The following is a 26,051-nucleotide window of genomic DNA, read 5'->3' on the forward strand; positions in this document are numbered from 1 at the left end:
TTAATTATATCATTTTATATAAGTTTGCCTTCATTCTGCCATATAGAGAATAAATAAATAGATAAACCAAATAAAATAACATTTGTAAACAGCACGAATAATCGAACCACAACCCACTCCGCCGACTGTCATTCCAATCTGACAGATGACAGTTAGCTGATGACGGCAGTAATTTTGTAAATATTGCAGCGTACACAAAATCTGCACAGCTCTCGTTCCATTGTACAGCAGCGAGCAATTAAAGTGTTGCAATATTTTTATATAAAAAAAGCCCGCTTTCTAATGTGATTGTCCATTGTGGAGGTTGTTTAGTTGAAGCCGCCCCACCTCTCGCTCCTGGCTGGTTCCAGTGCACCATCCCACGGTACCATCTCACGGCAACAAGGTGGCGAACTATACCGGATCGAGCACAGCGGGCGGAAAAATGCGTCGAACGCAGGGCGGCTACAGCTACCAGCCGCTGCCGCAGCAGGCCGCCGGACCCAGCAGTGCCACCGGCCATGATGCGCTCGAGGAGGAAAACGAGCGCATGGCCGAGGAGCTGAAGGGAAAGATCGGAGCACTGAAGTCGCTCACGATCGACATCGGAAACGAGGTGAGGTACCAGGACCGGTTGCTGCGGGGCATCGACGAGGATATGGACCGGACCGGCGGCTTCATGTCGAATACGATCAACCGGGTCGTGCGGCTGGGGAAGGGCGGCCACCGGAACTACATGTGCTACATGTTTCTCTTTGTGCTGGCCGTGTTTTTCGTGCTGTATGTTGTGCTGAAGCTGCGATAGTAGTTTACGTGACTTCCCTCCCGTTTCATATTTTTGTATTTACACACTATCACACCAACGATACGAATGATTGTTATATTAAAGTAATTATGTACGCAACTATGCTTAATATTCGAATGTGTGTATGTGCGTTTTTTTTTTCTTTGCAAAATGTTCAAATGCTCTTTCGTTTTCGTAAGTATTATCTACACGTTTTATTTTCAAAACATTTTCTGCCATGACGCAATCAGTGCGACACATTTGTTGTTTGAACTTAAATTATAGCCCTTACAGCCTAAATCTTGCTTATCACTCACACAAAAAAAAACATAACTTTTGATCCTGCAAGCGGTCACGGTCATTTATACAAGTAAAAAGGATCATTTTGCTTTCCCTACTAATCACAAATACTACTACTGCTACCGGTCCGTGTGTGAGAGGTTTGCTGCTATTTTACAAAATTCACAACACTTTCTTTTCTCCCTTTTGTGCGGGAGATTATGAGCAAGTAGGAAATTATATGATGGGGTGGAAACAGATAAAACTATATTCACTGATCTTATGTACACACGCTGCAGTATATGACACGTTATTGGGTTTCAAATGTGGGGTGTTGCACTTCACGGTGCGCCCTCTCTATCAATAGCAATTGCTTCTATTAAAATAATCCTATACAACTACTACAAGAGCGCTTGTGTTTTGTGTTTGTATGCTAAAAGCGGCCTAAAATACTCTACACTTTAAGAAATTTGCGCACACTGCATTTTATGCTAAGAACTGAAGAACAACATTACACCACTTACACACCACACCGCTCCAACCAGCAGGTAGTCTCTTCAACCGTTAAATACCGATATGTGTAAGGCCGCCCCTTGCACCGTTTACGTTTTCTCCCGCTTCTTGAAGTTCCGCTTCGAGGCGCACCTTAGAATGATGTCCGACACATGCGGTTTGTGTTTGAAAATTTTCATTATCTGTGTGCGCGCATCATTGATACCGTCGATGATGATTTTACTGCGCTGCATGTTGCCCTGTGTAGGGGAATCAAGAATATTGGGTAAGCCGCCGAGTGGGAAATCATTAGTCACACACGCCTCTACTGCTTACCTTCAACAGCTCATTGATGCGTTCGACTTCTGCCGAGGGTTTAGTCGGCGTGCTGCTTCCATTGCCACTGCTATTGCTACTGCTGTTTGTGCTGCTGCTGCTGCTGTTGCCATTCTCCATTGCACGTAACATTTGCCCCAGCTCGCCGTAAGCTTGAGATTCAAGATCGCACTGCAGAGAATGAAACGTAAGGAGGCATTTAGTGACACTACATCTCTTCATACATCTCCCATACGAAATCGCTTACCAGATCCTCTATTTGTGCGCTGAGATGGTAAATCTTCCAGCCGTTCAGCTTTTGCAGAATGTGCGACTGGCTGGCAATGTCCATCACCGTGGGGCGCCGTTCCTCACGCTGCTTCACGTCGGTGTACCGCTGGAAGTGATTGTTGGCCGATTTCCACGTTTGCTTGTAAGACTGTGATGCAACAAAACAAGAAAATTTCAATTAGCATTCCAACGTTACTCCATTTCCAAGATCCCACTCCTTCAATAGTACTCACCTGCAATAAACTAAGGTTGTTTGGCTTCCGTAACGCCACGTTTTGTCGCGCCGTCACCACCGAGATGGTATTGTTTGGTCCGCCTGGCGCGCCCGACACCGACCCGGACGGTGGATCCATGCGAACGTTGTTGCTATTGTGCATACTATTATTCATCGACGAGCCGCTGTGCTTGTTCGCATTCGCGTGATGATGGCCGAGGCTGGAGGAATTGCTTCCGGGCGTAGATCCACCCGTCGGAGCATTGCCAAGCACCACCAGTCCACTGCCACTCGTGTCCATCCGCTCGTCGTCGGGCGCTCCTCCACCCGCATTCAGATACTGCTGCGATCCGCCTCCGACAGTTCCCGCCGACGAGGTGGACGAGTTTGTCATGACGGAGGAGGAGGACGACGAGGAGGAGGAAGACGAGTTCGATTTCAACGGTGGCAAATGATGATGATGATGGTGCCCGTCCGTCATCGGTAGGAGCAGCTGTTTGCGTGCCTTCTTCCGAGGCGACTGCTCGTAGCTTCCTCCTGCACCGTTGCTAGCGTTACCGGCGGCACCGCCACCACCGATCGACACCAGCGAGATGTTATGATTCGGTATCGGAACCACCGACAGCGTTGTGCTGGTGCCGAGATTGGTCGGGAAGCTTTCCGTACAGTGGAGGGAGAGAATTTCCCGATGGTGTTGCTGCTGCTGTTGCTGCTGTTGCTGCAGGAAGTGATGCTCATCCTGGACGGGTTTAAAGTGGCCGTCTCCCGATATGGCATTGCTGGCCCGGTTTGCGTATGCTTGCGCACGCAGCTCTTCCTCTTCCTGCTCGTCCAGACCGGGGCTGGAGGTCGCGCTGACCGTCGTCGAGCCGTCGGTCGACGGGGGCCGCGAATGGTGTAACGGTGACGCATTGGCCAAGTCTCGCAATTCCGTCACCAAGTGGTGGTGTTGCTGCTGCTGCTGCTGTTGTAGAATGAGATGTTGGGCGTCCTGCTGCTCCCGCACACGTTCCCGCTCCACTGCCATCAGTGCTGCGGTTAGATCCTTTCCGACCGGTGTCGCCTTGATCGTGCCGCCCGCCGTCTCCACGAGTGTCCGCTTGCGCAGAATGCTCGATTGCGGTGAATCCTGCTGGGAGGATTGTTGCTTTGTCGTCGCGGTAACGACGGCCGTTGCACCACTCGTACCGACGGGAATGATCGGCACGATGTTGGTCGGACCGCCTCCAGAACCAGCGTTACCACCACCACCGCTCGAAACAATGATCTGTTGTGTCTGCCCACTGCTATCCACGACCATCTGGGAGTGGAACCGTATGGGCACGATCTGCGTCGTGGTGGAGGATGCGCCCCCGGTCGTTGGTTGCGATACGGACACAATGTTAGCGGTGGTGCCACTGCCAGCACCGGTTTGTACGGACGCGGGCACAATTCCATGGATTGGCCCAGTGGCCAGGGTGGCTGTGCGAGCACCAACGCCCGACCCGGCCGGGGAAGCTTGCACGATCGCAAACGAGCCGGTGCCGCCGTACGGCGCAAGGGTTGGATTGCCAGCAGCGGCCACAGTGACAACGGTTGTATTGCCACCACCACCACCCCCGCCACTGCTGTTGATGACACTCGACGAAGCGGGAATGGAGAAAACTGGTCCACTGATTGCACTCGCTGTCGTGATGGTGGAGGACGATGAGGACGCAGCTACGGCCTGTACGAACGTGGCGGACGATACCGGGATGCCGGTGGACGAGATGGTTACGGCCGCGGTCGAGGAGGGTGCACTGGTGGCCGGCGAAGACGTTAGCCGCTCATAGTAGAACGTTGACGTTGGGAGGAAGGTGGTTGCGGAAGCAGCGGAGCCACCCGTTCCAGCACCACCACCACCGGACGATCCCGACGAAACGACGCTCAGTGTTGCACCGGTTGCTCCACCCACCGCTTTGCCCGCAACGGCCCCAGCCAATCCTGGACCACCGGGACGCGTTTGAATGTACAGCGAAGGTCCACCAGAAACGCCGCCACTGCTCGCGACGGAATAATGCTGCGTAACGCCACCACCACTGGAGCCAGAATCCATCGAAACCAGCGTTTGTTGTTGCTGGGGCGTGACTTTCGCAATCGGCAACACGGACGCGATGGAGGTCGAGCTGCCCGAAACACCGCCAGCTCCCGTAGCACCTCCGGCCGTCCGCACAATTCCACCCGTCACGATGCTGAGCGGACTGTGCGCATTCGAACCGCCGCCGCCAACATTCCGTGCGCTCGTGAGCGCCAGTGGCAACGGAATAACTGTCCCGGTCGTTGCCGATCCTCCTCCCGCCTGGCTAACGGTGACAATTTGCTGCTGCTGCTGTCCGCTGCTGACGGCCGCCGAAACCACCGTCGGTTGGCCGGCATTAACGTTCACGATTTGCGTTATCTGCCCCTGGTGGGTCGTTTGAGCGCCACCAGCATTCCCGCCCGCTCCCGGATGGTTCGCCGTGATGAGATTGCCAGCGATAATGGCCGTCGCTGGTGAACCACCACCGCCACCACCCGGACCGGCACCACCCGTGCTGACGACGATCTGCTGTCCGGTGGCGGTTTGCAGCGTTGTCGTCCCGGAGTTGCCGCCCGTGTTGCCCGACCCCGAACCACCACTATCCCCACCACTGCCAGCCGTGGCGACTTGCGTGAGCTTCCCGACCTGCGCGATCGTGATGCCGGGCTGGAGGGCACTCTGGGGCAGCCGGCTGTTGCTCACAATAAGCGGCTGTATGTTTACCAGATTCGTCTGCAGCCGGTTCACGATCTGGGCCGTGCCGGTCGCACCGCTCGGTGGGTTCTGCACCTGTATGATGCGTGCCGGGATGGCGTTCGAAATGGCGGTCGCTCCGCCCGGACCACCCGTCGCGGTGACGGTGCGTTGCTGGAGCTGCTGTTGTTGCTGCTGTTGCTGTTGCTGCTGCTGTTGCTGCTGTTGCTGCTGTTGGCTGTTGGTAACGGTGCCCACCGTTCCCGTGCTCGAAGCGATCGTCGTCAGCACCGTCGTGGAAGCGAGCACGGGGGAGCGGAAGTTCAGGCTGCCCGTGCTGACGCGTATGCCCGAGGTCGGGAGTCGCTGAATCGTCGGCCGGATGCCGGTCGTAACGGTTGCCTGGGGCCGCTGGGGCGAAAGGGTCGTGGTCAGCGCCAACCGTTGCTGGTTCGGCCCAATCGTGTACTGCTGCGCGTTGCTATTATTCGTGTAGAGCAGCGTCGAAACTTGGCGGGGGCCCTGCAGCACCGCCGACAATGTCGCTACGAATGCTTGCGATTGCCCGCCGCCGGATCCGCCTCCGCTCGAGGCTACTGCACTTGCGCCACCTCCACCACCACCACCACCGGCCGAGCTGATTGCGACTGCTTGCTGCGCCGCTCCGGACGCTCCTCCACTGTTGCCGACGGCGGATCCACCGCCTCCCCCGCCTGCTGCACCTCCGCCCGTGCTGCCGGCCACTCCCGCCACCTGGTGGTGATTGGCGGACAGGGTCGTTTGCGTGACGACGCGCGCCCGCGGTGCACCGGTCACCGTCTGGCCCGTCCCCGTCCCGATGCCGCCCGCCCGGAACAGCGGCGTCGACATCTGGAAGTTGGGCACGAGCGTCGTCGTGGCGCCGCTGCTGCTCTGCGAAATGATCGTAGCGGCCGTGGGCGTGCCGGACGAGGTGACGCTGCGCGACGGCACGACCGTCGGTGCTTGCCGCTGCACGTACGTGGTCGTGTTGCCGCCGCCCTGGTTGGCCCCCTGTATCGGGGGCGTCGTGATGCGAATCGGCCCGTTAATGGTGGCCCGGCTCGTGGCCTGCAGGTTGGCCGCCACGACCGGCGTGGCCGAGACGCGGTTCGACACGTGATAGGACACGGTGGTCGGCGGGATGGTCGGTGGAGGCCGCGAAACCGTCAGCGAGGCCGTCTGGGTGACGGTGCGCGCCCCCGGCAGGGTGCTGATCTGCGTGCGGTTCGTCGTCGTCGCATCTGCAAGTAGATGGGTGGAGGGGAACACTTTTTGAGAGTTGATACACATATGCCAGCGAGTAGCGGATGCAGCCAGCACTGGCCCTTTACCTTGTTTGATGTTGGCCGGCTGCCGGTAGAAGGTTTGCTGCGCGGCACTGCTTGGAATTACGACACGCATCTGGCTGCCGGGCGTTGAGCCGAATCTGCGGGGCGAGAGAAAAGAAAAAAGCCGAATGAATGTGTGGGCAGGGAGGGGGAAATTATTGAATGGCCCAAAGAAAATCTTACAACAGAAACTCACTTTTTGTTACAATCATGTCAATTATTTAGAAAATGAGATTTTTTCGAATATATCCCTTACATCAAACAAAGAGTTGTTTAAAGCCTCAACAGAAATCAATGGAAAACTGTGGTTGGGAAATACTTGGCCCACACAGCACCCTACCTCTCACACGGCAATACACCCTTTGTGGGAATTGCAAAACTAATGTTCGCTGACACTCGATGCAAAATAATAATAAAAATAAATCCTCCTTTGATAAGAACCAGTTTGCTCTCACGCTCTCCCTCCTTCTCTCTCACTCTTTCTAACTCTCGCGTTCGCCATATCGCTTTTCGCTCTTTCCCCCTATCGCTATCCCACTCTCGTTTGATGCGAATTAGAGCATCCCGTGAGCGTGTGTGCGTGTTACGGAGCAATGATGGCTGCCATAGTGTGTGTGTGAGTTTGATTTTACCACTTCACACGCACACAGCCGCACACGCTCGCCAGCACACGGCCGTGACGCGTTTCGTGGCGGCCAAAAAATGCGTATCGCTCCTTCTCCTGCTGCTGCTTGCCCCCTTTTGCACACTAACCTGTACGTTGTGGTGGACATCGTCGTCTTCTCCGGGCGCACCAAAACCTTCGACGCGGAGGCCAAATCGATCGGTATCGTTGTGGTGGTCACCGTGGCTCCGCCAGCACCACCGCCGCCTCCTCCACCACCACCAGCACCACCGCCAACCACAGCCGTTGCACTCAGCTGACCTCCTCCCGCTGTCCCTCCACCCGCTCCTGCTGCTACTGCTGCTACTGTTCCGCCTACTGAGGACGACGTCTTAGACACGTTCACCGAACCGGAGGATGCAGTTTTGTCTGCCCCACCACCGCCAACGGTTCCTCCTGTCCCACCAGCACTGCCACCTGCCCCTCCACCACCACCACCAGTCGATCCAGCATCCGGTGTGCTCATTTTGTTGCGTAGCTGCAGTCTCTATTCCACCGTTTGCTCTTTCTCCACCACTTCACCGCGAAAAACGAAAAGCTAGCCAAGCTTTTGGGACGCGCTTTGTTTCTTGTTCGGCACAGGAGGAAAAACTACTTCTGCCAGCACCAACCTTCTCACTAGAGCAAAGAGACACACCGTCACAATCCGCGCGCGACACGCTAGTAAATAAAAATTCTTTCTACACACGTCCCTACACACACGTCCGCGCTCGCCAACACACACACACACACACACGCACACTCCGTCAAAGCCCACAAAACACTGCGCGCTCACGCACACCAGCAGATGGCGTTCTCGCGATTATTTCCCTCCCGTTGTGTGTGCTTTCTTCTTTCGCGAACACAAAGCTCTCCCCCTCTTCACCGCACACGACGAGGGAAAATTCTTCAGTCAACGTTTTTTTTTCTTCTCTTTTCTCTTTTCGCTTATACCTTTTTTGGCAATACCGCCCGCTTTTGGGCCCGAAACACGCAACAACGCTGTCTAATGCTGTCCCCTGCGCTGGCCACCACTGCACGCTGATCCCGTTTTTAGCACCTCCTCCACCACCGAGTGGGGGGAAAAATATCACTTTCTTTTCCTCTTCGCTTCGGGGGGAAAAATCATTCAAAGAATTTGGAACACCATCACTTCACAGCCAGCTCGCGCGCACTTTTCCCAACGAAATGCCATTTCTGCGATTGAGCACCATTCTTCTTTACTTCGCTGCCCTGCTGCCGAACACTTTCCGCTGCATTGCAGCGCGCTGCACAAAGGAGGAAAAACGATGAATTTTGGCCTCAGCCTCTGCTCAACCACAACCTGCGCCACACTGTTCTAAATAATATTGCTATCGAAAACCGACGGCGGCCTCATTTCCCTCAACTACCGAGAGCGTTGGTCACTGCTTTCAGCGAAGCTACGGGTGTCGCACACAGGGGTTTTCTAGCGAAGCTGCTGTCAAAACCGCTCCGCACAGTGGGACCCAACGAGAAAAAGGGAAATTTTTGATCCCATCACAAGCAGAAAAAAACCCTTCGACGAACACAACCAACATGCTGTTTCGTTTTGCCTTGCGCTCGGTCGAAGCTAATAGAGTGAGACAGCATGATAAGTTTTATCTCTAGGACATGCCGTTTTGTCATCCAGGCGACTGAACTGCACTTTTTATTTGAATCAATCAACAATAACATTTATTTTTCAATTGAAATGATTTTAATACAATTTGATCGATTATAAATAGTTTTTAAATGAAAATCTCATAAATGTACTCAGAATATCACAATATTTTATAACTATTCTTGAAAATTATTTTAACTTCATCAAACACACGCTGCGCTTGGATCCTCTTTTCGTTTAGAATTTCTCACACAAATATTGAATTTTGCGATTACATTGCAATTATTTTAACTAAACATAGCATGGACTAATTTTAACTCCAAAATTCGCAACAATTCGTTCCATAAACTGTCGTTCTGAATGTTCCGCTCCGGGTTCCTTGGTGCGACACCCACACCAACACAAACTGATCCGTGCTTTCATTCGATGGTGTATTTTCAAAATGAATTTACCTTAAAAAAATCAAGCGGTGTCTGGTCATCGAAACCGCTAAACAATCATAGCAAAACCGACAAAACCTCAGTGAACAGCCTCGGGCGGGAAAGAGACGCCCTGCTTTCCCTCCTCATTCCCTCGAACTGCCCGCAACCAGTAGCAAAAAAAGGGCAACACTTGTTAAAAGTCGCTCCTCGGTTGCTTGAGGCGTCACGTACACAAAGCTACAGCTAGCAAAAAAGGATTACAATTTCATCCACCCCGCCAATAGAAGAGGTAATTGTGATTCGTCGTAGAACAAAATGTTTCCGTGTGTCCAATGTCGTGAATCCGGCAGCGGGTCCAAGTGAAAGTGTTTTCCGCGGCCGTACCGTAGCGATTGTGTACGTGTTTGTTGTTGGTGGTGACGCGGCGGCGGTAGTGGTGGGAAGGGCATTGAGCGAAGGGTCAGAGATTTGAAATACATACACACAGCAGGAAGCCGCGCGGCCATGGATGCATCCCAGTTTGTTGTAGCCTGCATCAAGGAGGAACCGTGCGACATTGGGCCGGACGGTCAGGAGCACCAGCACGCCGACGTAAAGCCGAGCGTAGCCCACCATCTGGCTACTGAAACGATGCTGTCCGGGATGTCAGGTAATATGGTTCGAGGGTGGTAGGTCAAAACGGAAGGAAAATGTGTGAAAATCGACGGCGAAAAACAACCGGCGCATATAAATTTCTAGGCTTTTCGAAAGCTTTTGCAATGGTGAGGCGCTTCTGTGTATTGGAGTTGAAATTAGATTGCTCTTTTTTTGTGTTCGTTTTGTACCTTCAAACGTGTTTGACAGTTCGCAAGGTGACGCTTGTGACAGTTAGACGAGCCAAAGAGCCACGGGGTAATTCTATTTTTAGCGCTGTCAAACGCGTGTGGTACCTTATTGCGTTTCGCAGCTCGGACAGGATTGTTCGTTCGTGGCACAATTGGTTAGCGTTTTCACGCAACGCACATCCCCTGGCAGCAGCAAGTTGAAGGTTCGAATCTGAATATATAGTGCACATATTTTAGCCGTGATCAGATTTCGTGTTGTGACAGAATCAGCTGAGAGAGAGACGTTTTGCCAAAGCTGATTGTGTGTGTGTTCCGTGAAAAGAAGGGGCACAATTGTAGTTTCTCGAAGGGACGGACGACACCTTGGCTTGCTGTGAGTGACATATATTTTCCACGTGCTTTTATTTTCGTTGCGGCGGCGACAGTGTCTGTGCGGTCGAGTGCCGCATGATCAGTTCCGCAAAGGTAATTGCTCGCACGGTGTAAGCACGCGACTCTCCCCTTCCCCCACTCCTCTCCATACACCTCGTTCTAATTCACAATCTCTCATCATTAAATCCACAGCCGCAGGGAAAAGAAGGTGAAGCGTGTGCGTTTGTGCGTGTGTGTTGATTCTGCTGTTTGCTACTACTGCTACGCTGTCTGGTTCCACTGTGCTGCAAGACTTCTGCCTGCCCTGTGTGTACCGTACTAGCACTCCAATAAGCAGCTCGATTGGTTTTTTCGTCACATTTGTTCGCCACCCGCTGTAAACGCCCCGCCGGCCGCATTCCTGCAAACCCGCTGTACCCCGCTGGGCGAAGGGCTAGTGAGCGTAGTGATAACAGCAAACCCCGTCCGTGTGCGTGTGTGTGTTAGTGCCCAAGCAATACCAGCCGCGCAATGTCCGATGCAGCAAACAAATCGACCCCCGGCACAGCTGCTTCCGGCAACAGTAACTTTTTCCGGCGGAAAAAAATCATCCCTGCTGTGGTTGCGCGGAAGATCGGTAACAGCAGCACCTCCAAATCGAACAAAACTGCCGGCACAACTACAGTCAAGCCCATGCCGGCAAATGTGTCCAACAACAGTGAGGAATCAAACAGTACCGACAGCATGGTGCCGGCTGCTCCCGTACCAATATCAGCAGTGATTGAAGGTACTACGCAAGAGCAACGATTGCAGGAGGAGGAGGTGTCTAAGAGCATCACAGCGCCGGAAGAGCCTAAAAAAGACGCCAACAGTAATCCTCCAGCACCCTCCAAACCGGCCACCGCCTTCCGGCGGATAAAACCGAAAGTTGCAATACTGCCCCAGCTGAAGCCGGCAAAATCGATTCTGAAAAAGACAAACACACCCAGTCAGGAGCCTTCGTCCTCCAGCAGCCCTGAAAGCACAGTGGCAAATGCAGCTGAAAACGAGGAGAAACGCGCTTTACTAGATCCGGATAGTGAACCAGTGGCCGGAAAGAATGACACAAGACAGGAGGAGGATAAGGATGAGACGCTTACTAACATTCCAAACACGTCATCACAAGTTACATCACACAGTACACATTCGATTGTAACAAGCGAAAACCCGGCAGAACCGAAACATTCGGTAGAGGTTGTAGACGAAAGGAACGTTTTGCAACATTCAGTACAATCCGTCCAATCAACAACAAACGAAAACGAGACGGATGCGAAGAATGTATCTCAATCGGCCAATGTCGTTGTTTGCGATATCAAAGAGCAGACGGCTCAACAGGAGAATTCATCCGTATCGGAGGCTACTAACAGCACGATCGTTGCCATTGACAACGCTCCACAAGCTTTAACTCCAACCATACAAGATGTTAGCAAACAGTCGATTTCCCAAACAGCACTCTCGAGCGCACCCGTCGCGGCTACGGTCGGCACCAAAACGATCAAGCGTGCCATTCCGTTGGGTATGCTTTCGGCCGATCTGACCAACTTGTTGAAAAGTCACATAAAGAAAAAGGGCAAAACAATACCAGCGAAGGGAAACGGCAAGGAAGCGGCCACTCCGAAACCATCACCTATCGCGAACCAAAGTACCGATTCACTCAGCAAAGAATCGCAAGAAAATCAGGAAAACCAGAAACAAATCGTAAATTCTTCCAATGTGCCTCCGCCTCCGTCTGCTCCCTCACAATGCCCAAGCAAAGATCAGACGTTGTTGGATGTGGAACCATCGAAAGCATGCTCCGAACTTGATGCTGTTCCCACTGTGCTCGATTATTCGGCAACTAAAGCGCTACAAACGCCCAACGAGTTGTCAGTCCTAGAGAGTCGTCCAGATAATGTGTTGAACCAGCAAAACATGGCGCCGAAAATAGCACCGGCCCCGGCTAAACCACCGGCAGCACCACCCGAAGTATCATCACCCGCCGGGGGGGGACAAACTTCCGGCGTGAAGAAGATACAAAAAGTGCACAAGCTTACGGACGAAACGAAGCTGCTGCTGATGAACAGTTTCAAGAAAGGAAAAGGAAAAGCTTCAGCAAAGACAGCGTCAGCGAAGAGTAATGTGACCGTTGCTGCTCCTTCTCAGACGGCGGTTGAAAGCGTTAGTGTGTTGCCAAGCGTCCCACCAGTCGTTCTGAAGAAAGCTACTCCTGCAAAGGACGAATGTAAAGTGAACATCATTTCAAGCGTTGTTCTACCGCGTCTTTTTAACGTCCCCGGACAGTCGGGGCAGCCGATACAGAACGTTTCTTCATTCGGAACAACACACCAGCACAGCTATACGTTCCCGGATAGTTCGGCTGTAATAAGCATTCCCAGTGCGTCTTCCTCTTCGGCGGTGACACAATCACTGGGTCAACCTATCTGCACCACGGCTGACTCTTCCAGCCAGTACCCGAAGGTGTTTATTATTGGTCACGATGTAAATTCGACGTTTGCCACCGTACCTTCCACAGTGCCGCTGCCGCCGTCTGTTGTGAGCGTTACCGTGCTGCCTCAACCGAATCCCGTCTGTTTCGCGAACATTCCTTCGACGCCCTCCCGACCCGTATGTCTTCCTGCGCCAATAGTCACCATTCGACCGACGTTATCGCAGAACGTTCCATATGCCAGTACCGCTCCACCCAGACTGCCCACACCGATCGTTTCGGTGACATTAACACCCGCGCATGGCAGCAACTCAGCGGAAGCATCCCGCATGGATGTACCGGTTGATCCTCGCATTGTGCCCAAAATCGTAATTCAAGGATGTGACTCTGTCGATCCTGACAGCCAATCGTCGCTCTCGTCCACTTCCTCCTCATCATCATCCGTCGGTCAGAACACCGGAGCAAAGATTCATCAACTAAGCGCACGCAGTTCCGGTACTGCCGGAAGGGAGAAGAAACAGCCCGATGCAGGCAAGGGAGGATGTTCGCCCACAACGCTGAGCATGTTACGTGCCAAAATGTTGCAGAACATAAAGCAGAAAGCGGAAAACAATCTTCCTCGAGACGAACCGGTACCGTCAGAAATGATGCCGCGACAATATGGCAATACTTATGGGAAGCAGCTCAACGTAATCAGCTCGAAGAGCCACCACGACTCAGTACCTGAAATCCCTACTACGATTACTGTCGAACCGAGTAAAGCATGCACAGCGGAGAAGGAGCAAGTGCCTGATACTTTAAACAATAATTACTTTACCACCGCATCGAACGATCCTCCACAGGTCGCCCCAAAGCTCAAAACGAAAGATACGCACGACGACCAACCCAGCAAGGTCGACGAAAGCAACGATGCGTGTGATGAGGTTCGTCTCGCCTCAGCCAATAGTTGCAGCGAGCAACGTTTCCTAGAAACGAATGGATTTTATGGTTTTTCCAACGCTTCAATTGACAATGCTGAACGAGATTTTGCGAATCGTGCCCGCACAATTGATGCGATGCTGCAGTCAATAGAAAAGTCTTCAGCAGATGAGCCTCCGGATGAAGTAGAGCAGTGTGTGCCCACGGATGATAGTGACCAGTTAGCACAATCACTGCCAGCAACGATGAGCGAATATCCTAAGACAGTAGTTAGAAATACGTTTACAAATTTTCTTACAACTTGTTCCGAAACACGTGAACCTGATGCAACTGTTTCCGATGATAACGTGTCTCCCGTGGCAAATGTAAAGAGTGAAGCAGCTGAAACATCTTCAACAGCCGGTTCAGTTGTGAAGAAGGAAAATGTTCCTGAATCCGTAGGCGCTGCACCGGTGAAAACAGCCACCGAAGAATCTGTTGTGGATGAGCAATGCAGTGATCAAGAGGATCATCAATGTCAGGATAGTGCGGAAGAGTCTCAGCCTGGTGGGTCTGATAATGAATGCGTCGAGGAAATCGAGCCTCCCGCTACTGTAAGCCACAGTAACATTGTAGAATTTGAAGAAGAACGTCGCAGTAATGATCAATTCGTTGAAGCAGCGGAGGCAATAGAAAGGGATGACATCATTAAGAACAGTGAAGCTTCAAACATTGTGCGGGATGACTCAAAGCTGGTACCAATAGAGACGATCGAAGAACCAAAAGATAAATCGCTTTCGGTACCGGATGTATCGATTTCGGTAATCGAACCTATCCAACAACCTACAGATGAACCAAAGCTGGTATCTCCAGAGAAAATTGAAGAATCAAAAGATGTTTCTCACTCGGTAGTAGTAGAAGAAGAATTGTCAACTTCACCTCCAGAAGATATTACTAACTCGGTGGCGACAATAGAAGCACCATCAGTACGCACCGATCAGGTGTCAAATGAACCGAAGCCGATATCTCCAGAGAAAACTCAAGAATCAAAAGATGCTTCTCACTCGGTAGTAGCTGATAATGATTTATCTATATCACCACCAGAAGATATTTCTAATTCGATAGTGGCAATAGAAGCACCACCACAACGTACCGATCAGGAGCCAGATGAACCGACGTTAGTATCTCCAGAGAAAACCGAAGAACCAAAACATGTCTCTCGCTCGGTACTAGCAGATGAAGAATTTTCTATTTCAACATCAGAAGATACTTCTAATTCTGTAGTACCAGTAGAGGCACCATCAGAACGTACCGATCAGGTGCCAGATGAATCGAAGCTGCTATCTCCAGAGAAAGCAGAAGTACCAAAAGCTTCTCATGTGGTAGTAGCAGTAGAAGAACCACTTGTTCCGCCGCCAGAATTCCCCAACCAGGTGCCAGATGAACCGATATTGGCACCACTACCAATTGAGCCCAAAAAACAAGATGATGAGACACTTCCTGTTGTGGAAGAACCACCCATTCCGCCACCAGAACTCACCGACCAGGTGCCAGATGAACCGATATTGGCTCCACCACCAATTGAGCCCGAAAAACAAAAGGATGAGCCACATCCGGTAGTGGAAGAAGCACCCATTCCGGTACCAGAACCAGCGACCGGTGTAGACTTGATCATTGCTATGGCACGCATGAGGCGCGAAAACCGTGTCATGTCTGTAGACACCGCTTCCGTTGAAGAGGAGTTCGATCGTATGGAGGAAGAGTTGTCGGTTGCCTCTGTGACTCCCACCAAACCAATATCAACTTCCGGTGGAAGAAAGCAGAAACAAAAACCGAAGCGAAAAAAGCGTAAAAGGCGAAGGGACGAGTTAGTGGAGCTATTACTGAAGCACGTTAACTATGAGTCTTTGATTGAGGATTTGGTGCAACAAGAGAAGCAGCGCTTGAATTACGTCTCCTCCTCCTCGACGGAATCGGACGAGGAGCGAAGCCTATCTCCACTGGAACGATATATCCGGGGGCAAGAACGCGAGCGGCGGCAGCAGAATGAGGAGAACATTGTTGTCGAAACGGATGATTCTACGACAACATCGGATGAGTCGCTGGTAGAAGAGAAGATATTAAGCATTTTCTGCAACAAAGACGGTACGACGGTCCAGAACGACCGTGCAAATCCATCGACAGAACGCCCTATCGTGCAACAGAAAGCGCACAGTTCCGGTTGCAGTACATCAATGCGCGCTGTACTAGCGGATCTGGAGAAAGAACATACCGTCATCTGTGATAGAATGGCAGATGAGGCTGCAGTAGAGATTAAAGAAGCAGTATCGCTGCTGGACTCAGATAACGACGTAAAGCAATGCTCAGATGAACTGCCGGTCGCTCCGGCAGTAGCTTCTACCGGCGTAATCGACGGTGAAATCAAACGCGAGCACGACAAAACCTGTGATAAAATCGACACGGCAAAAGAGACACCTGTTAAACTGTTAGATGTTTCCACTGCGTGCGTGAATACCGGAACCTGTGATAATGCAACGAGCAACGCTGTAGTAGAGAGAGAACCGGTGAGTTCTTCAATTTCGCCTATGGTCGAAACAATAAATACTCCAATGAATAAGGTAACAGAAGGACCAGTTAAAGGGAATGCCAAGAAAAGGGCCGCGAAACGCCCGGCTGCTGGTAGAAGAATGCCCCAGAAGAGGGCGAAATTGATAACTCCTCCGATGGTGGAAATGCCACTGTTTGATAGTTCGGACGCACCGAACAACGAGGTAGTGTCTGACTGTTCGACTGATGGATTATCTTCAACCGTTGATGCGGCGGTTGTTAATAGAGAAAAACCATCGAAAACTACCAATGGTAGTGGAGGGCCTGGAAACGATACAAATCATGGCGCCGAGGGCAAAGATGAGGTCAGTAAGCCCGAGCAGAAGATGAAAGCAAGTGTTAAGGAAAAGCATGACACGTTACAGCGACCGAGCAGGAGTCGGAAAAGCGGCGGAAGGCACTCTAGCAGTAGTAGCAGTAGCAGCAGCAGCAACAGAAGCAAAAGCAACAACAGCAGTAGTCGCAACAGAATCAACACGGCCAGCGATGGTGACGATCTTTCCTCTAGCGGTGAGCCAAAGACGGTCAAGAGACGTCGTTTGCGCCGCAAGAAGCGTTCCTCGTTGCGTGTACGTAGCAACCTTGCACAGAAAAGCGCCGCCATTGCCGTCGATTGTAGCACTGATGATCCTTCCGTTTCTAGTACTGCGCGGGGTGGTAGTTCTCACTTGTCCTTCACTGCTTCCTCCAAACATTCTAAAGCTTCCAGCGCAGCTGCCGCCCCGACGTTTGCCATCCCCGAGATAAGCGCATCGGAGGAGGAGATCGTGACGCCCCGCCCGCGCCAGATGATCCGCGTGCGGAACAGTCGGGCACTGCTAGCGTCCCCTCCGCCCGAAGAACCGGTAAAGCAGGGACGGAAAAGAGGCCGTGGCCGTGGTGCAGCGACGAAACAATCGCCGGCCAATGGCGATGAGCCTATCGTCGCCGAGCATACCCACCTGGAGCTCGATCCGGAGAACCCGCTGGTAAAGTGTGGTCACTGTGGGACCAGCATTGTGCCGGATGTGTGGCAGGAGCACTACAACTTTCACAACGGGGCCACGTATCGGGTCGGCATCGATCAACCGTTCGATCTGCAGGACGTGAAGGCAATGTCGGCCGTAATACAGCGCTTCATGAAGGTGCAGCGGCGGGCGGAGGTGGCCTGCGAACGATGCGGCGAGGTGAAAAAGTCGGGCACCGGCATGGCATCGCACCTGCAAACGTGCGGCAAGTCGAAGGATGAGCTGGAACAGAGCAAGACGGCCTGTGAGCACTGCGGGCGGAAAATGAAAGCCGTCAGCATAACGGTCCACCAGCTGCAGCACTGCAAGGTACTGAAGCTCAAACAGCAGCAGCAGCAGCAGCAGCAGCAGCTGCAGGAGAGCCAGGCAGCTGAACATACGGCCGACAATACAACGACCCCGAGCGGACGGATGAAACGGAAGTCGGTCACCACGTAAGCTTCAACCCCATGGGATTTGTGTCCCCATTTCTGAGCAAATTAAAATAGGCAATTTTGTGTTGTGTGTGTGTTTGCTTTTAGCGCCGAGCGGTTGATTAAAAAACTGACCAAAGAAATTAACGAAGAAGCAGGTGGTGACGAGGTAATGCGCTGAGCTTTTGCCGAGCGAAACAAAAACCGTGACACGACGTTCATGCAAAATCTCCCCGTTTGTTTTGTAGCTGGTGCGCAAGATAAGCGGCGACGGGCTGACCGAGTTCATCATGAAGTGCTGGCTGACGCACTTGCAGCAATCGAAGGAAGGTGTGTGCCCCAAGAAGGGCTGCGCGTTCTTCGGCATGACGGCGGAGTGTATGCGCCGGGAGCACAGCTACCAGGAGGACGGCAAGGATCCGAAACCGGCCTACCAGTGTGTAAAGTGTGGACATATGACCGTGAACCAGAGCACGGTCTACGACCACATACGGCTCGTGCATCCGGATCTGGTACGCAAGGCGGCCCTGCAGCAGCATACGGGGATTTTCGGCAGCGACGGCGATTCGGATGCGTATGTAGCGAGCGGCAATGGAAGCGCTTCGGACGATACGTACAGCAGTGGGGTGCTCGATGCGGAGGATGAAGAGCTGGGTGGTGGGAAAGCGAAAAAGGGCAAGGGAGGCAAGAAGCAGTCCGGGACGGCGGGGGCGAACAAATCCAAGTCGAAAAAGGGCGCTGACAGTAGCGGTGGCAAGAAAGGTGCGGCAAAACAGCAGGCAGGAGGAGCCAGCAAGGCTAACACATCCGAGCTGCTGGATAGTTCGATGACTGCGACGGCTGGCGAGGAAACGGAAGTGTACAAAGAAAGTACGTATATGCTTTAAGAGGAATTTTTCTCTACTCATTAATGCATGGCTCTTTTTTTCACTCCTTTCAGTGGTGTTTCAGGAATCGGTCGACTTCAAGGCGGAAAAGGCTAATTATTACTTAATGTCCGTGAAATGGACGCACGAGTTTCGGCGGGATCATTACACCGCACGACTACTGTTCAGCGAGCTTCGGCCCGATGTGGACACTTCATTTTTCCGCTCGCTTCACGATCTGCACAACTACCTCCCGAACACGGGCCGCTCGATGCGCTACGTGCAGTGCAATTCCAAGGTGTACGATCCGGGCTATACGGCGGAACCGTTCAAGAACCGCTGGCAGCAGATGGGCACGTTCGAGGGTGAAGCGCTCGGTTGCGAGCAGCTCTTTTTCACCGGTGGACCGGTAGTGTCGCTCGACTGGTTGCCTCTGCCGGACGGTGTGCCGCCGGATGCGGATCAATTTCTGGCCATTGCGTGCAAGCAGACGTACGATGAGTATTACAGCTGCGAAGAGCTCGCCGTGCCCCAGCCACGCAAGTGCCTCGTGCAGATCTGGAACGTTGGGCCGCTTCAGAATCCGAGGTAAGTGTGCCACACTCTTAGCAACGGACCGGCTTATCGATTAATCGTTGCGCGTCGTCACTTGCAGTTTGTCGAAGATAACAGCTCGCAACCCTCGGCTGGCGTTCGCGATCCCGTGTGACTATGGGCCCATTTGGCAGATTGCTTTCTGCCCGAGCGGTTGCTACAACGATCCCGCCCAGGGTGACGACTTCGATCGACTCGGCCTGCTAGCGGTCGCCGGTTCCGATGGGGATGTTCATCTGTACGCACTGAGTCGCAGTATGGCGGAAACGCCGGAGGACACCAAGCCCGGTACGCCCCCCAGAGTGTTGCCCCTTCGGCCGGTGATGCTGCTTTCGCTTAGTTTCACTACTCCACCGACTCACGACGGTCCTGCCGCTGATTTCACCGGTCGCAGCGTGTTGAGGATTGCGTGGTCCCGCGAAAAGGGACATAACGTGCTGGCGGCCGGCTACTCCAATGGTGTCGTTGCGGTGTGGAACTTGGCCGCCAAATCGTCGCTGCTCTGCGGGACCAAGGAAGGCATCCGAACGCTGCTGCCCGTGCACAGGATACTGCACTCTAGCAGCAGCTGCATCACGGCGCTCGATCTACACTACAGCTCCGGCACGCGGTTTCTCGTGGTGTGCAATGCCGACCGGCGGCTGAAGGTGTACGATCTGCGCTGTGGGCTGTACCAGCCGCTCGAATCGCTAAGCACCATCGTGCGAAGCCGCATGCCGGCCCTTCGCTGGATGATGCACTTCCCTGTGCTGGTGATTGCGTACGACGATGCGCTGTGTATCGATCGGTGTGCGTACACTGTGCATCAGCCGCGCGAAATCGGTCTGCGAATGTTTGGCATATTTACGCTCGGCGCCGAGATGACCGATCTCGGCATGAACGATTGGCTGAGCATGAATGCGGTTTCGACCAGTGGTGGCGATTTGGTTTGCCACCGTCCCGTACCTTTCGTGTTCGGTATGAACTACAAAAAGATGGCACAGGTAAGGGAGCACATGGGGAAAGGTGGGGAGGGGAAGGGGGAAGGGGGAATGGGTGGGGGCAGTTCCTACATACTTACTTAAGACATGAACAAACGTTGACAACAAAAAACACAAGATGACCACACACATTCGCTCTCTCATCCCGCGCTTCAATCACAACAACGTAATCATAGACATTTGGTGTATGGAAGCGTTTACAGGAGCGATGTGACGTAGTGCATGATTCATGCTTGACGAATAGCTACCAACATTGGAATTGAAGATGGGAGAGAGTGGTAAAAAAAACCCGCAATAATTCTAGAGAGAGCTATGTTGAAGAGAGAGCAAAACCGGGTTTCGAACATGCACCCGCTCGTGCGCGATGCGGACACGCTATCGAATAGACCGTACCGTGCATCGCTTGATGGGGCGTTCAAAATCGATCTGGTGTCACTGGAACTTCTCTCAGCATAGAAGCTAATTTACATTTCATTCATGTTTTACAGGTTTTAACAACAACCATCTCCATGAAGCTGAAACCGGAAAACGATTCCGCCGATGTTTCGCGCTACGATGCGTTCTCGGAAGAGTACGGTCTTCTTTTTTCTGACACCGACAAGGTCAGTATGATTCATAGCCCCTACTCCGACGAACGAAGCGACCCGGTTAGCGCTGTTTAAGTCTCATTTTATTCATGTTATTCATTCATTAAATACCACTAACACTAAGCCACTTCTATTGACCTTGAACGTGCTTTTATCACTCACACGATTCTCTCTTCTCCCTCTCTTTTATGTTATGCTCTTTAGGTTCCCACCGCTATGGACACGGCATCGCTTCATCTGAAGACGTGGCGACGCGGCAAGCTCGGCCATTATCCCGCCGTCCGGCTGAACCAGATCCGCTGGAATCCGAACACCACGTCGTACGCGTACTACGCCATCGGCTACCAGGCAGGGTTCGTGCGTGTTCGCGTACTGCGCACGTAGAGTACGCCCGTAATGCCCTTTCGTTCGCTTCATCGTGTGTGCTGCCATTCCAAATGCATTGTTTTTCTTTTTTTGCGGTTTTAGTTTGCGGCCAACAGTAACATTTCTAGTTCATGTGTACGCAGATTTTAATTTTAAGATAGAGTGAATTTTAGTTTATGCGTTTTTAGCTGTGAGCGTAAAGGTATGCTAATGAGCGTAGTAGCGCTTTGCTGCTAGCGTGAGAAGAACTGGTTTGGAATTAAAACAGAATTATAAAACAAAGATTATGCCGCTCCTCTGTGTTTCTTGAGAAATTCGATGAAATTGCTTTACGATGGAGCTCCCTCCTCCGGATCGCCACCCGTTTTTTCAGGCGAATTCTGCGAGGAGGACGTCGTCTCACCCTCCTCACCGGTGGAACCTTCCCCGATCGTGCCCAACTCGCCCTGCCCGTCGGCACCCGGTTCCGCTGACGGTGTCGTCGAAATGGCCGAATCTGTCGCCGACGATACCGACGTGTCGCTCTTCTTGCCGCGCCGTTTCTTCTTGTGCTTCTTCTTCTCCACCTCGCCCGTTTCGTTCTCCTCCTCGACGAAGTTGTAGTTGGGGGGAAACAGTGCCGCACACTCCTCCTGCCCCTCGACGGCATTTTGGCTGACGTAGCACGGACCCATCGCGGTAAGCGCAAGCATCGCGTGGCTGGTCGCTTTGGACACCTTCATGATCAGCTTGTCGTTCACGTTGGGGCGTTTGGTCGTGTAGCGTTCGGTGGTTTTGGCGATAAGTTCGGCCGTCTTTGGATCGCCGGTACTGAAGTACCCGAACGCCATCACCTGCGTTTTGTACTTCTCGTTCATGGCCACCTCGAGCACGTCCCGCTTCTTGTACGCGTCAAACACCATGCAAATGTGGGGCGGTTCCGGTACCGGATCCGGTGGAAGGAAGTGCTCCGTTAGCTACGCGTCGACGGGTTAGAAAAGACAACAGGAACCATTATGTACAAGTGAAATTAAGTAAACCAAACCCTTTTCGATTACTCACATGCCGGAACAGGAGATAGAATAGAGCCGCATTTGCACGCCGGTTCGTTGGCGTCCACACGCCCGGTATGATCAGCCGGGGGCACGCCTCCTCGTCGAACGTTTCCTTCGACACGTTCTGGGACGAATCGGACGAGTTGGTGGTCGCGATCGAGCTGGCACTCTTCTGGGGCGGCAGCTTCGACACCATCTTCCACGTGCCGTCGTTCGCGCTGTACAGCATCTCGAGCGGCTCGATCATGCGCGGAATCACCTTCTCCACGTTGCCGTCCGCGTCCAGCACCTCGACCGGCTCGGTGATGATCTTCACGAACGCCCCGATCACCTCCTCCGGCGAGCGCGTCTCGCCCTCGGTAAGCTTCCACACGTACGCCTGGATGTCCTTGTAGTAGATCTGCTCAAACACATCGTCCGCGAGCCGGTTTTCGCACTCAAAGTGCAGCACCTCGAGCATCTTCGGGTTCAGGTGCACCAGCCGCTTCTCCTTCATGTGCAGGTCGTGCTTTTCGGCGTGATCGTGCAGCTTCTTGAACACGTCCTTGTGCACGTGCGGCATAAACAGCGTGATGCCCATGTCCGGAATGTTGCCCATGATCTCGTCCGTCACGTGCGTGATGTAGTCGAGCCGCTTCTTGGCGGCCGCTTCCTTCTCGATGCGGGCCACCTCCTCCTCCCGCTCCTGGCGCACGTCCTCCCGCGCCTGCTCCTCGGGCGTTAGCTCCCACAGCTCGTAGTAGGTGCGCTCCAGCTCGCCCGCCCGGCACTTCAGCTCGATGTCCAGCTCTTCGGTGATGAGATTGATCAGCTTCGGCACATTGGTACCGAACATCAGGTTTACGATCTTGCCGTGCTGTGAGAGAGAAGCGTTTGCGAATGAAATAGTCAGCTCAATCTTTGGCGCTCAAAACAGTTCTACAAGAACATTACAAAACACACACGCGCTGACGCGTTGTTTTCTCTTCTAGCCACAAAATAGGCGCCCTTAACGGAAATGAAATTCAAACATTGCAATGCTGCGGTCATTTACGATATGTTTTATGTGCGAGAATGCTGTAACGTGGCCCCAAGCGCACGCGTTATTGCGTTGATTTAATTGAACTTTTCTTCTTTATTAGTTTACACACCAGAGCGGTCTTCGGCCTTGGTGCACACAAGAATGATTGGCAGGCCGAAAAAAAGGATATTGTCACGCTGTCCCCCGCTCAAGGAACGAATTTCTCGCTTCCTGGGAATGCGTCCGTCCTCTCTGTTTATGGGCATGTCGTAAACGTTCTTTTATGTTGTTCCTCGTACGCGCTCAGCTGAGGGGGAGTTGGGTGGAAATATTTACTTTCCCCACGGTACGACCGACCGCCGGTGTCGGTATCGATTAGTATTGACAACTTTCCGCACCCAGTCATGCAGCCGCAGGCAAACGGTGCCCCTGTGGCTGCGTGACCAATTTCGATAAAAATTGAAACGATTTGTTTGCAGAAAGCGGTACAAAATGGATTCTGCTTTTTGGTGTTTTGTGGGGTGGTAAAAATAGAATCAATCTCTACACCCTTCGTCCCTATGCACCGCTATCAGGTCTGTTAAGTTAAATTGTAATTTTCTTGCACCATGTTCGTGCCGCAATTAAAACGCAAATTTGTTGCAATTTTTTTTTCATCCAACAACCGACATGACAGATAGTCAACACTGCCTTATACGGACACGAATAACCTTCAACTTTCATTGTTGAAATTGCTCAACACACAAATCGAGCTGCTGGGCCGCATGTAATGGGCTGCAAAAGTTAAATCGGGTCAAAATCTAAACGTTGATGACGGGAAAAAAAACTTTTTGCAGCACACCACCCGATCCGATTTGTTAGCAGCAGGTACAGTGGGTGATGTTGTTATAAGCATATAGTAGTTTTTACATAAAATATATTTAACTAAAACTGATTATTAGTGATGTGGACTTAAAAATAATGGAAATGGAATTGACTTCAAAGTATGTAACTTAAAAAAGAGAAGCTTAAATTCTTGTACTTTTAGTCACAAATGATGCTTGTACCTGTAAGAAACTGTTCACCATTTAGGATCCATTTCTACATGGTGGACGCCTTTGGCAACCGATGGCGTGCTGTGGTTAAACCATCAACTAGTCTTTAAATGCATTTCTTTGCCCCCCCCCCCCCCTTCCCCCGGTTACAGGGCTGTGCTGTAATGTTGTCAACTCGCTTTCTCTTTCTATCTCTTTCTCTCTATAGAACAGTTGTATCGCATATCGAACTGTCGCAATAAATTGCCTTCGATCGGAGCTGCTCATTTTCATAAACCTGTCATTGCTGATTTGTTAGCTTTTGGTGGAAGTTGTGTGTTTTTGGTTTACTGTCTGCTTAACATTCAGCCGAAAGGTGAAGTGGGCTCGCAGGATTCGCTTTAAGCAGAGCTCCCTGATACTGAGCTTTTATGGGTGTGCTGGTAAATGGTCATACTTTAAACGATGAATTTCTCATTGCGAACACTGTGGTGTTTGTCATGAATGGTACCTTTGGATGGCGTTTTAACATGCAACCATCTGAGGAATACGCTCCGCACTGGTCGTGTAACTCAATACGAACGGCATACACTGATTGTTAAATTCAAATCAAATCATCAAACTACTCACCGAAGCAAACAGCCACGTGGGTTCACTTTTGTTCCGGAAGCGCTTCAGGGCACCGATTTCATCTGATTTACACTAGAAAAAAAAGAAAAGATAAATATAATCGTGTACTGTGGTATTTAAAGGTACTTGTATAGGTATGTTTACACCGCCTCAACGTACGATAGCGAGCTGCAAATTATCACCGCCGAGTTCCAGCTTGATTTTCTTCAGACTTCCAATCATGCCCACGCACGGTCCACACCATTCCGTGTACACATCCAAAACTGTGAGATAGAATAGAATAGTTGAATAAGCAAAGCCTCAGCACTGTCTTGAATAGGACCTCTTGCTCAGGCCATACACACTTACCCAAAAGTCCATCACGCTCGAGAAATTTTTCAAACTCATCATCGGTGTTGATTTCTGTCTGGAGTTGCTGAACTCCTCCCTTCTTCGCCATTTAGAAGAAGTAAACCAAACCCTCGTTCGAACAATTTGAAACACGGCACAATTTAGATCAACGTAAATTTGGGTTCTTTTCAAGTAATTATAGACCGAAAAAAATGACAGACATTTCACCAAAAAGGACCCCAACCAAATCTGCCCGTCAGCCCACACCGAACTGCTTGCCAAGACTGACCTGGGAGACGTACGGTAGAAACAAACAACGCATTCCAGCTAGGTGGTACATTGCCCGTGGTCACTAAGCAACGGTAACCAATAGTTTTCTACCCCCGCCAGCAACCGCGCGTACCTGACAGTGTGTTTGACAGTTCCGGCAAGCCAACCACCAGGCGTCCGCTTCTTGTTTACCGGTTGTACCTTTTTGGCCGGTACGAGCAACACTAAATGCTTGGCAGCAGTATAGGCAATAGGGCTTTCGTTACGCGAGCATCATGTGCGCGGCGTTCCGTCGCATCGTTCGAATGATGTATGCAAGCGCCAAAGTACGTGTCAGCCGATCGGTTATTGTTTTGGTTCATATCTTCGGCCCTGAGTTGCTTCATTGCGGTGGTAACACTTCAAACGTCTTCCGCAATGTATGAGATTTATGCCTCAGACGGCACGATCTCACACTTCAGAGCGATTCCTGCAGATCTTTGGCGTGTGTTCGGCAACATGAGAGTTTTACATTGAACTTGAAGCCTTGAAAGTCTTCAAAGGAAAGCAACAGGTCGTTGTGCGGTCATAGTGTGAGTTATGGCGCATTTTTTAGTCTGCAATGCAACAGATTAAATTCGAGCAAAGGAATTCCTAGGCCATGCTGTTTTACACGACCTACGAGCTCTAACTAATGATTATACGCCTTTTATTTGCTG

The 26,051-nt window shown here is 51.8% G+C and overlaps 4 protein-coding genes across 6 annotated transcripts; 2 read left to right on the forward strand and 2 right to left on the reverse strand.

Annotated features, from left to right (window-relative positions):
- Nucleotides 1-158: 158 nt before the first annotated feature.
- On the forward strand, nt 159-897 carry LOC121598970 (BET1 homolog). Its single transcript, XM_041926361.1, has one exon. The coding sequence runs from the start codon at nt 425-427 to the stop codon at nt 782-784; it is 360 nt and encodes a 119-aa protein (XP_041782295.1). The 5' UTR covers nt 159-424; the 3' UTR covers nt 785-897.
- Nucleotides 898-1,502: 605 nt separating this feature from the next.
- Nucleotides 1,503-8,633, reverse strand: LOC121598969 (uncharacterized transmembrane protein DDB_G0289901). 2 transcript variants are annotated; one of them, XM_041926360.1, is made up of 6 exons: nt 7,188-8,633; nt 6,438-6,532; nt 2,374-6,347; nt 2,118-2,288; nt 1,871-2,041; nt 1,503-1,794 (listed from the first exon to the last, which is right to left on the reverse strand). In XM_041926360.1, exons 1-6 carry the CDS (start codon nt 7,562-7,564, stop codon nt 1,645-1,647), a joined length of 4,938 nt encoding a protein of 1,645 aa, XP_041782294.1. In that variant the 5' UTR covers nt 7,565-8,633; the 3' UTR covers nt 1,503-1,644. The 2 variants fall into 2 exon arrangements, with proteins under 2 accessions (XP_041782294.1, XP_041782293.1); XM_041926359.1 differs by having other exon boundaries at nt 2,374-6,374.
- A 1,051-nt stretch (nt 8,634-9,684) lies between these two features.
- LOC121598498 (titin) lies at nt 9,685-21,358 on the forward strand. 2 transcript variants are annotated; one of them, XM_041925436.1, is made up of 8 exons: nt 9,685-9,769; nt 10,509-17,704; nt 17,792-17,852; nt 17,932-18,553; nt 18,624-19,137; nt 19,205-20,126; nt 20,612-20,725; nt 20,915-21,358. In XM_041925436.1, exons 2-8 carry the CDS (start codon nt 10,827-10,829, stop codon nt 21,092-21,094), a joined length of 9,291 nt encoding a protein of 3,096 aa, XP_041781370.1. In that variant the 5' UTR covers nt 9,685-9,769; nt 10,509-10,826; the 3' UTR covers nt 21,095-21,358. The 2 variants fall into 2 exon arrangements, with proteins under 2 accessions (XP_041781370.1, XP_041781369.1); XM_041925435.1 differs by lacking the exon at nt 9,685-9,769 and adding an exon at nt 9,895-10,409.
- LOC121598499 lies at nt 20,772-25,382 on the reverse strand. The gene is made up of 5 exons (XM_041925438.1): nt 25,102-25,382; nt 24,913-25,016; nt 24,754-24,825; nt 22,118-22,966; nt 20,772-22,032 (listed from the first exon to the last, which is right to left on the reverse strand). The coding sequence occupies exons 1-5, from the start codon at nt 25,190-25,192 to the stop codon at nt 21,406-21,408; spliced, it is 1,743 nt and encodes a 580-aa protein (XP_041781372.1). The 5' UTR covers nt 25,193-25,382; the 3' UTR covers nt 20,772-21,405.
- Nucleotides 25,383-26,051: the final 669 nt, after the last annotated feature.

The sequence above is a fragment of the Anopheles merus genome, chromosome 3L (genome assembly GCF_017562075.2).
Source record: "Anopheles merus strain MAF chromosome 3L, AmerM5.1, whole genome shotgun sequence".
NCBI lineage: Eukaryota > Metazoa > Arthropoda > Insecta > Diptera > Culicidae > Anopheles > Anopheles merus.

What these genes read in the sequence shown, in the direction of transcription:
- LOC121598970 (XM_041926361.1), top strand. Translation starts at nt 425, where the DNA reads ATGCGTCGAACGCAGGGCGGCTACAGCTACCAGCCGCTGCCGCAGCAG.
- LOC121598969 (XM_041926359.1), bottom strand. Translation starts at nt 7,564, where the DNA reads ATGAGCACACCGGATGCTGGATCGACTGGTGGTGGTGGTGGAGGGGCA. An exon ending in ACAACCTTAGTTTATTGCAG is followed by an intron (nt 2,289 to 2,373) that starts GTGAGTACTATT and finishes GTTGCATCACAG; the next exon opens with TCTTACAAGCAAACGTGGAA. An exon ending in GCATCAATGAGCTGTTGAAG is followed by an intron (nt 1,795 to 1,870) that starts GTAAGCAGTAGA and finishes TCCCCTACACAG; the next exon opens with GGCAACATGCAGCGCAGTAA.
- LOC121598498 (XM_041925436.1), top strand. Translation starts at nt 10,827, where the DNA reads ATGTCCGATGCAGCAAACAAATCGACCCCCGGCACAGCTGCTTCCGGC. An exon ending in AAGAAGCAGGTGGTGACGAG is followed by an intron (nt 17,853 to 17,931) that starts GTAATGCGCTGA and finishes TTTGTTTTGTAG; the next exon opens with CTGGTGCGCAAGATAAGCGG. An exon ending in ACTACAAAAAGATGGCACAG is followed by an intron (nt 20,127 to 20,611) that starts GTAAGGGAGCAC and finishes CATGTTTTACAG; the next exon opens with GTTTTAACAACAACCATCTC.
- LOC121598499 (XM_041925438.1), bottom strand. Translation starts at nt 25,192, where the DNA reads ATGGCGAAGAAGGGAGGAGTTCAGCAACTCCAGACAGAAATCAACACC. An exon ending in CCACGTGGCTGTTTGCTTCG is followed by an intron (nt 22,967 to 24,753) that starts GTGAGTAGTTTG and finishes TCTCTCTCACAG; the next exon opens with CACGGCAAGATCGTAAACCT. An exon ending in TCTATCTCCTGTTCCGGCAT is followed by an intron (nt 22,033 to 22,117) that starts GTGAGTAATCGA and finishes GTCGACGCGTAG; the next exon opens with CTAACGGAGCACTTCCTTCC.